The sequence below is a fragment of the Symphodus melops genome, assembly GCF_947650265.1.
Source record: "Symphodus melops genome assembly, chromosome: 20".
Taxonomy (NCBI): domain Eukaryota; kingdom Metazoa; phylum Chordata; class Actinopteri; order Labriformes; family Labridae; genus Symphodus; species Symphodus melops.
The window spans coordinates 20235893-20245941 of record NC_136710.1 but is presented as its reverse complement, the minus strand read 5'-3'; the positions used below and the strand labels follow the sequence as shown (position 1 = coordinate 20245941).

At 48.1% G+C, this 10049-nt stretch overlaps 1 protein-coding gene across 1 annotated transcript; it reads left to right on the top strand.

The window, feature by feature from the left end:
* Window positions 1–559: 559 nt before the first annotated feature.
* On the top strand, window positions 560–9763 carry LOC306841596 (uncharacterized protein; the record flags this gene model as incomplete). Its single annotated transcript, XM_079371539.1, has 3 exons — window positions 560–3341; window positions 7568–8882; window positions 9474–9763. The coding sequence occupies exons 1-3, from the start codon at window positions 906–908 to the stop codon at window positions 9761–9763; spliced, it is 4041 nt and encodes a 1346-aa protein (XP_079227665.1). The 5' UTR covers window positions 560–905.
* Between the last annotated feature and the right edge of the window lie 286 nt (window positions 9764–10049).

Here is a 10049-nt window from a genome sequence, read left to right as displayed (position 1 = left end):
GGGTAGCTCGTGGTCACTCGACCCGTGATGGTTATGACATCATGGCGAACAATCAAATCGGCTATGGAGAAAATGAACGGGATTTGAACTTCCGGTAACAAACTGTTGAGCCCTCCTGTCCTCAGAGAAAGCTCCGGAGCGTCCTCTGTACGATGTCATCTCACACTGTGCGACTGTATCGCTCACCATGTACAACCAAAGTTCACCATAACCTGCTCGCACTGCGTCGACCTGAGCGCTAGAAACACGAGTTAAATCAGGACGGAGCGTTGACCAGTGTCAATGAAGTTTCCTTTGTAAGCTCCAAAAGATGAAGGTACAAGTCCTTTTATTTCAGCCGTCAGCGTCGGGTTATGTCTAATGTTAATGCTGGGGGCGGCCATGTTGAATTAACCAGCACTGATTTAAATGTTATGGTATGTTGTCATGGTGATAGAATGTCTGGGAAAAATAAAGAGATCAAAGCCATCCTGCAACTTGTGACATCAAAGCCATTTTCGGAACTTATGACATCATAGCCATTTTTGGAACTTATGACATCATAGCTATTTTTGGAACATCAAAGGACATCAAAGCCATTTTTTGAACTTGTGACATCAGAGCTATTTTTGGAACATCAAAGGACATCAAAGCCATGTAAAGTTTATAAGTAGAAGCTCTGACCAGAAGCCTCTTCACTTCACGGATCCAGCCTGAGGACAAACAGTTCACACTCATTCAGAGACAAACAGTTCACACTCATTCAGAGACGAACAGTTCACACACTCATTCAGAGACAAACAGTTCACACTCATTCAGAGACGAACAGTTCACACTCATTCAGAGAAACAGCATTGTCGAATAGACTTGTCAACGGTTACACAAAGAGTACTACATCCAAGACCCTGTTTCACCGAGGAACAGTCATGCAGCACAACAGATCCCAGCGCAGGGAAGCTCAAACTTCCTGTCAAAGGAGGGAAGAAGAGAACTGGGAAAACGATGATCCCCATCCCCCATCAATTCTGGGACAGCCAATGGACTCACAGATGGTCGCAGACCTGAGGATGGAACTTGTTCGTTCGGAAACCCATCTGAGAAAGGAGAAATCACTACGGCTGGAGTGCGAAAAACAGAACAGGACGCTGAGAGACAAAATGAAGAACCAATCCTCCAGCAGCGGCATCAAGACCTCCAAGCAAACTCTGACGTCAAAGAACCAGCTAGAGGAAATGACGAACAGGTGTCAGGAGCTGTCCTCCAAACTGGCAGCACAAGAGGCGAAGAATGAGAAGCTGCAGACAAAGGTAGAGGACCTCCAAGAAAAAGAGGAGGCCCAGTGGTGGAGGGCTGAGACCCTCCATAAGGAACTGGAGGAGACCAGACTTCAACTTGAGGAGAGTCTGGAGGTGTCCTCCGAACTGGCAGCACAAGAGGCAACCAACAAGAAGCTGCAGAAGAAGGTGGGGGACCTCCAAAAACAAGAGGATGCCCAGTGGTGGAGGGCTGAGAGGCTCCAGAAGGAACTGGAGGAGACCAGACTTCAACTTGAGGAGAGTCTGGAGCTGTCCTCCAATCAGGCAGCACAAGAGCCGACCAATGAGAACCAGCAGAAAAAGGTAGAGGACCTCCAACAACAAGAGGAGGCCCAACGGTTGAGGGCTGAGACCCTCCAGAAGGAACTGGAGGAGACCAGGCTTCAACTTGAGGAGAGTCTGGAGCTGTCCTCCAAACTGGCAGCACAAGAGGCAACCAACAAAAAGCTGCAGAAGAAGGTGGAGAACCTCCAAAAACAAAAGGACGCCCAACGGTTGAGGGCTGAGACCCTCCAGAAGGAAATGGAGGAGATCGGGCTTCAAGTTAAGGAGCTTCTGGAGCTGTCCTCCAAACTGGTAGCACAAGAGGAGACCAATGAGAATCTGCAGGAAAAGGTAGAGGACCTCCAAAAACAAGAGGAGGCCCAACGGTTGAGGGCTGAGAGCCTCCTGGTAGAACTGGAGGAGACCAGGCTTCAACTTGAGGAGAGTCTGGAGCTGTCCTCCAAACTGGCAGCACAAGAGAAAACCAACAAGAAGCTGCAGAAGAAGGTGGAGCACCTCCAAAAACAAAAGGATGCCCAACGGTTGAAGGCTGAGACCCTCCAGAAGGAAATGGAGGAGACCAGGATTCAACTTGAGGAGAGTCTGGAGCTGTCCTCCAAACTGGCAGCACAAGAGGCGACCAATGAGAACCAGCAGAAAAAGGTAGAGGACCTCCAAAAACAAGAGGAGGCCCAACGGTTGAGGGCTGAGAGCCTCCAGAAGGAACTGGAGGGTAACAGACTTCAACTTGAGGAGAGTCTGGAGCTGTCCTCCAAACTGGTAGCACAAGAGGAGACCAATGAGAACCTGCAGGAAAAGGTAGAGGACCTCCAAAAACAAGAGGAGGCCCAACGGTTGAGGGCTGAGACCCTCCAGAAGGAAATGGAGGAGATCGGGATTCAAGTTAAGGAGCTTCTGGAGCTGTCCTCCAAACTGGCACCACAACAGGCGACCAATGAGAACCAGCAGAAAAAGGTAGAGGACCTCCAAAAACAAGAGGAGGCCCAACGGTTGAGGGCTGAGAGCCTCCTGATAGAACTGGAGGAGACCAGGATTCAACTTGAGGAGAGTCTGGAGCTGTCCTCCAAACTGGCAGCACAAGAGGCAACCAACAAGAAACTGCAGAAGAAGGTGGAGCACCTCCAAAAACAAAAGGACGCCCAACGGTTGAAGGCTGAGACCCTCCAGAAGGAAATGGAGGAGACCAGGATTCAACTTGAGGAGAGTCTGGAGCTGTCCTCCAAACTGGCAGCACAAGAGGCAACCAATGAGAACCAGCAGAAAAAGGTAGAGGACCTCCAAAAACAAGAGGAGGTCCAACGGTTGAGGGCTGAGAGCCTCCAGAAGGAACTGGAGGAGATCGGGCTTCAAATTAAGGAGCTTCTGGAGCTGTCCTCCAAACTGGCAGCACAAGAGACGACCAATGAGAACCTGCAGAAAAAGGTAGAGGACCTCCAAAAACAAGAGGAGGTCCAACGGTTGAGGGCTGAGAGCCTCCTGATAGAACTGGAGGAGACCAGGCTTCAACTTGAGGAGAGTCTGGAGCTGTCCTCCAAACTGGCAGCACAAGAGGCGACCAATGAGAACCAGCAGAAAAAGGTAGAGGACCTCCAAAAACAAGAGGAGGCCCAACGGTTGAGGGCTGAGAGCCTCCTGATAGAACTGGAGGAGACCAGGCCTCAACTTGAGGAGAGTCTGGAGCTGTCCTCCAAACTGGCAGCACAAGAGGCGACCAATGAGAACCAGCAGAAAAAGGTAGAGGACCTCCAAAAACAAGAGGAGGTCCAACGGTTGAGGGCTGAGAGCCTCCTGATAGAAGTGGAGGATGACAGACTTCAACAGGAGGAGAGTCTGAAGCCGTCTGCTAAACGGGCAGCAGAGGAGGAAAAACTGTGCAAGCAGGAGAAGATCTCTACTTGGAGGAAGATCAAGAAGGCCTTCACTCCAAGTTGTCGTCGCCAATACAAACATCTGAAAAGAACATGCTGCTCCGCACGTGACCACCTCAGCCTCTCCATCATCTCCCCGACCTCCAGCTTCCCCGACACACTGGCTGTAACAGGCCAAGCAGTCACAGTGTGGATATGTAGAGTCCTGACAGTCTGAAGCCGGCTGGTTTCTGCCCGTCAGGACTTGACCTGTTCACTCTGGGTCTGCGTACGTGGTTTTCTCCGGGATGCTCCGGTTTAATCCCACACATAAATTTGGACTTAATTAAAGATCTGGCAAAAAATTCAATAAAAATTTGATGAATAATTTCAAGATGTTATGAAATAAGCATTCTTTCTATATTTTAACAAAAGTCTCTAAATGCATTTTGAACAAAACAAAGTACACAATGTGAACCACAAGGTTTTTACATTTATGTGAACTTTGTTCAGAAAACATCTTTGGAAGTTGAACTTTTTTAAATACTCCAAAAAACAGTGTGTGTGGACGGAGACATGAGCTAATCACTATTCAGTCCCTTCAGGAAGTCGCGATGTTGCGATCGCAACAATTCACGCAAATTCAACCAATCCCCGCGATTTCTGGGCGACCTTGCAATTTTGTCCAATCACCGCAACTTTTCTGCAAATTTGTACAATCAAAATAATTTTCCCCGCAACTTTCACCAATCAGAGTAGTCCCCTGCGAAAACAGCGAGCTATACGTCACCAAAGTTTTAGTGACCACGGACATAGATACATAGAACACCACGGACCAAACTCACTCCCTGTTTATCTGCACTCAGGAGAGTGAGCACATAGGGTACATCCCAAGTGTCTTATTTACACCGAGTGTCCTCCGAGTTGTCTCCTCCATTTGCGTCTAAGCCCCGCCCACCAGAGATGCACGGAGGAAACGAAGCCGAGGAGAGAGGACCGAGGAAATCAGCTTTAAGACACATGAGACGTCGTTTCCTCGACAGCGTCACATGACGCCACATCAGCTGATCACGTTCAGCTGTCAATCAGCCGAACAGCTGTTTATGTCCACACACACACACACACACACACACACACACACACACACACACACTGTATTATTTCTAATCAAACACAGTTACAGTGCTTCTTGATAACAAACACCTGAAGAACAACCTGCAGTCTGCTCATAACCAAAAGGACAGTTTCTACTGACTCAAAGATTTCATTTTGAATTGTCTATAATTATTGATTATTATTAATCAGTTTGGACTGAACCTAGCCTGTATTTAGACAACCAACTCTGTATTTTATAAACACAGATATTTATGTGTCAGGATACTGAAAATGATTGATTAGAATCTAAATGATGAAACGTTCAGAAGATAAATAAGTGAGAATATAAAACGGACTCCTCTTCATCAAACTGTCATCCTCATCATCATCAGACATTCAAACAGTGTGAGGGATCAGACCTTCATCATCATCATCAGACATTCAAACAGTCTGAGGGATCAGACCTTCATCATCATCATCATCATCAGACATTCAAACAGTGTGAGGGATCAGACCTTCATCATCATCATCAGACATTCAAACAGTCTGAGGGATCAGACCTTCATCATCATCATCATCATCAGACATTCAAACAGTGTGAGGGATCAGACCTTCATCATCATCATCAGACATTCAAACAGTCTGAGGGATGATGAAGATGAAGGATGTATTGATTTGATAGAAGTTGTAGAGCTTCATATTTGTTTGTTAATCTTCACGTCAGACTCTTTTCAATCCCAGCTCATCACAGAATTCCGGTTCCGGGTCGTTTGGATTCCGGTTCTGGATCGCTGCTCGTGTGGTCGACCGGTCGGAGCACAGAGCTACTTTTAGCGTTATTTAGCATTTATTACGTTTTTCTACACTTTATTCTTGTTGATAGGTTAAATGTTTTTGTATAGTTGCACTGTCGTTGTTTGCTGCTCTGTGTGCACTGAATTGCCTCCCGGGGACAAATAAAGTTTTTTGAATTGAATTGAATTGAGAGCGACTCTTTACGAACTCACTGATGTTCATCATCTGTTTAAATGTCCCACGCTCCGTTTAGCCTCTTTTTAATGTCCGTCTTTTCTCCCGTATTAAACTCTGCTTCACTGAAGTCTGATCCTGTGCAGCGTCCAATCAGTGAGTGCTATACGAGAAGGGGGCGTGTCTGTCAGTGAAAAGACTTCCGTGAAGTCGGCTCTCGTGTCTCCTCGGTCATCGCTCCTCGGATCAGCCTCCTCTCTCCTCGATCCTCTCTCCTCCGTTCGTTATTAGAGCTTTGGGACGATCCTCAACATGGCGGCTTTGGAACTACTTCCTGTTTGGCCGAGGACCAAGGAGACTGCAAATAAGGGAAGTGAGACGCAGGGATAGGCTGGATCTCAAGTGTCTTGTTTGCAGCACTTCCGTGAAGTCAGCTCTCGTGTCTCCTCGGTCATCGCTCCTTGGATCTGCCCCCTCCCTCCTCGATCCTCTCTCCTCCGTTCACTAGAAGAGCTTTGGGACGATCCTCAACATGACAAGGTTATTAGCACATTTCAAGATAGCTTACGAACTAGCAAGCCGGCACTGAGGGGCGGGAACCATTGCCATGGTAACAGCGAGCTCTGCTGTGACACTCTATGATCATGGGTAGTGTAGTTCTTTCAACAGATATGGAGAATAAATCTTCTTCTTCAAACCAGGCTGATATCAGATGAGATTGTGTCTCTTACAGGAGCATAAATCGTCATTTTACACTCGGGTAGCTCGTGGTCACTCGACCCGTGATGGTTATGACATCATGGCGAACAATCAAATCGGCTATGGAGAAAATGAACGGGATTTGAACTTCCGGTAACAAACTGTTGAGCCCTCCTGTCCTCAGAGAAAGCTCCGGAGCGTCCTCTGTACGATGTCATCTCACACTGTGCGACTGTATCGCTCACCATGTACAACCAAAGTTCACCATAACCTGCTCGCACTGCGTCGACCCGAGCGCTAGAAACACGAGTTAAATCAGGACGGAGCGTTGACCAGTGTCAATGAAGTTTTCTTTGTAAGTGTTCCTCCAAAAGATGAAGGTACAAGTCCTTTTATTTCAGCCGTCAGCGTCGGGTTATGTCTAATGTTAATGCTGGGGGCGGCCATGTTGAATTAACCAGCACTGATTTAAATGTTATGGTATGTTGTCATGGTGATAGAATGTCTGGGAAAAATAAAGAGATCAAAGCCATCCTGCAACTTGTGACATCATAGCCATTTTTGGAACTTATGACATCATAGCCATTTTTGGAACTTATGACATCATAGCTATTTTTGGAACATCAAAGGACATCAAAGCCATTTTTTGAACTTGTGACATCAGAGCTATTTTTGGAACATCAAAGGACATCAAAGCCATGTAAAGTTTATAAGTACCAGCTCTGACCAGAAGCCTCTTCACTTCACGGATCCAGCCTGAGGACAAACAGTTCACACTCATTCAGAGACAAACAGTTCACACTCATTCTGAGACAAACAGTTCACACTCATTCAGAGACGAACAGTTCACACACTCATTCAGAGACAAACAGTTCACACTCATTCAGAGAAACAGCATTGTCGAATAGACTTGTCAACAGTTACACAAAGAGTTCTACATCCAAGACCCTGTTTCACCGAGGAACAGTCATGCAGCACAACAGATCCCAGCGCAGGGAAGCTCAAACTTCCTGTCAAAGGAGGGAAGAAGAGAACTGGGAAAACGATGATCCCCATCCCCCATCAATTCTGGGACAGCCAATGGACTCACAGATGGTCGCAGACCTGAGGATGGAACTTGTTCGTTCGGAAACCCATCTGAGAAAGGAGAAGTCACTACGGCTGGAGTGCGAAAAACAGAACAGGACGCTGAGAGACAAAATGAAGAACCAATCCTCCAGCAGCGGCATCAAGACCTCCAAGCAAACTCTGACGTCAAAGAACCAGCTAGAGGAAATGACGAACAGGTGTCAGGAGCTGTCCTCCAAACTGGCAGCACAAGAGGCGAAGAATGAAAAGCTGCAGACAAAGGTAGAGGACCTCCAAGAAAAAGAGGAGGCCCAGTGGTGGAGGGCTGAGACCCTCCATAAGGAACTGGAGGAGACCAGGCTACAACTTGAGGAGAGTCTGGAGGTGTCCTCCGAACTGGCAGCACAAGAGGAAACCAACAAGAAGCTGCAGAAGAAGGTGGGGGACCTCCAAAAACAAGAGGATGCCCAGTGGTGGAGGGCTGAGAGCCTCCAGAAGGAACTGGAGGAGACCAGACTTCAACTTGAGGAGAGTCTGGAGCTGTCCTCCAATCAGGCAGCACAAGAGCCGACCAATGAGAACCAGCAGAAAAAGGTAGAGGACCTCCAACAACAAGAGGAGGCCCAACGGTTGAGGGCTGAGACCCTCCAGAAGGAACTGGAGGAGATCAGGCTTCAACTTGAGGAGAGTCTGGAGCTGTCCTCCAAACTGGCAGCACAAGAGGCAACCAACAAAAAGCTGCAGAAGAAGGTGGAGCACCTCCAAAAACAAAAGGACGCCCAACGGTTGAAGGCTGAGACCCTCCAGAAGGAAATGGAGGAGATCGGGCTTCAAGTTAAGGAGCTTCTGGAGCTGTCCTCCAAACTGGCACCACAACAGGCGACCAATGAGAACCTGCAGAAAAAGGTAGAGGACCTCCAAAAACAAGAGGAGGCTCAACGGTTGAGGGCTGAGAGCCTCCAGAAGGAACTGGAGGAGACCAGGCTTCAACTTGAGGAGAGTCTGGAGCTGTCCTCCAAACTGGCAGCACAAGAGGAGACCAATGAGAACCTGCAGGAAAAGGTAGAGGACCTCCAAAAACAAGAGGAGGCCCAACGGTTGAGGGCTGAGAGCCTCCTGGTAGAACTGGAGGAGACCAGGCTTCAACTTGAGGAGAGTCTGGAGCTGTCCTCCAAACTGGCAGCACAAGAGACGACCAACAAGAAGCTGCAGAAGAAGGTGGAGCACCTCCAAAAACAAAAGGACGCCCAACGGTTGAGGGCTGAGACCCTCCAGAAGGAAATGGAGGAGATCGGGATTCAAGTTAAGGAGCTTCTGGAGCTTTCCTCCAAACTGGCACCACAACAGGCGACCAATGAGAACCAGCAGAAAAAGGTAGAGGACCTCCAAAAACAAGAGGAGGCCCAACGGTTGAGGGCTGAGAGCCTCCTGATAGAACTGGAGGAGACCAGGATTCAACTTGAGGAGAGTCTGGAGCTGTCCTCCAAACTGGCAGCACAAGAGGCAACCAACAAGAAACTGCAGAAGAAGGTGGAGCACCTCCAAAAACAAAAGGACGCCCAACGGCTGAAGGCTGAGACCCTCCAGAAGGAAATGGAGGAGACCAGGATTCAACTTGAGGAGAGTCTGGAGCTGTCCTCCAAACTGGCAGCACAAGAGGCAACCAATGAGAACCAGCAGAAAAAGGTAGAGGACCTCCAAAAACAAGAGGAGGCCCAACGGTTGAGGGCTGAGAGCCTCCAGAAGGAACTGGAGGAGATCGGGCTTCAAATTAAGGAGCTTCTGGAGCTGTCCTCCAAACTGGCAGCACAAGAGACGACCAATGAGAACCTGCAGAAAAAGGTAGAGGACCTCCAAAAACAAGAGGAGGTCCAACGGTTGAGGGCTGAGAGCCTCCTGATAGAACTGGAGGAGACCAGGCTTCAACTTGAGGAGAGTCTGGAGCTGTCCTCCAAACTGGCAGCACAAGAGGAGACCAATGAGAACCTGCAGAAAAAGGTAGAGGACCTCCAAAAACAAGAGGAGGTCCAACGGTTGAGGGCTGAGAGCCTCCTGATAGAACTGGAGGAGACCAGGCTTCAACTTGAGGAGAGTCTGGAGCTGTCCTCCAAACTGGCAGCACAAGAGGAGACCAATGAGAACCAGCAGAAAAAGGTAGAGGACCTCCAAAAACAAGAGGAGGTCCAACGGTTGAGGGCTGAGAGCCTCCTGATAGAACTGGAGGAGACCAGGATTCAACAGGAGGAGAGTCTGGAGGTGTCTGCTAAACGGGCAGCAGAGGAGGAAAAACTGTGCAAGCAGGAGAAGATCTCTACTTGGAGGAAGATCAAGAAGGCCTTCACTCCAAGTTGTCGTCGCCAATACAAACATCTGAAAAGAACATGCTGCTCCGCACGTGACCACCTCAGCCTCTCCATCATCTCCCCGACCTCCAGCTTCCCTGACACACTGGCTGTAACAGGCCAAGCAGTCACAGTGTGGATATGTAGAGTCCTGACAGTCTGAAGCCGGCTGGTTTCTGCCCGTCAGGACTTGACCTGTTCACTCTGGGTCTGCGTACGTGGTTTTCTCCGGGATGCTCCGGTTTAATCCCACACATAAATTTGGACTTAATTAAAGATCTGGCAAAAAATTCAATAAAAATTTGATGAATAATTTCAAGAAGTTATGAAATAAGCATTCTTTCTATATTTTAACAAAAGTCTATAAATGCATTTTGAACAAAACAAAGTACACAATGTGAACCACAAGGTTTTTACATTTATGTGAACTTTGTTCAGAAAACATCTTT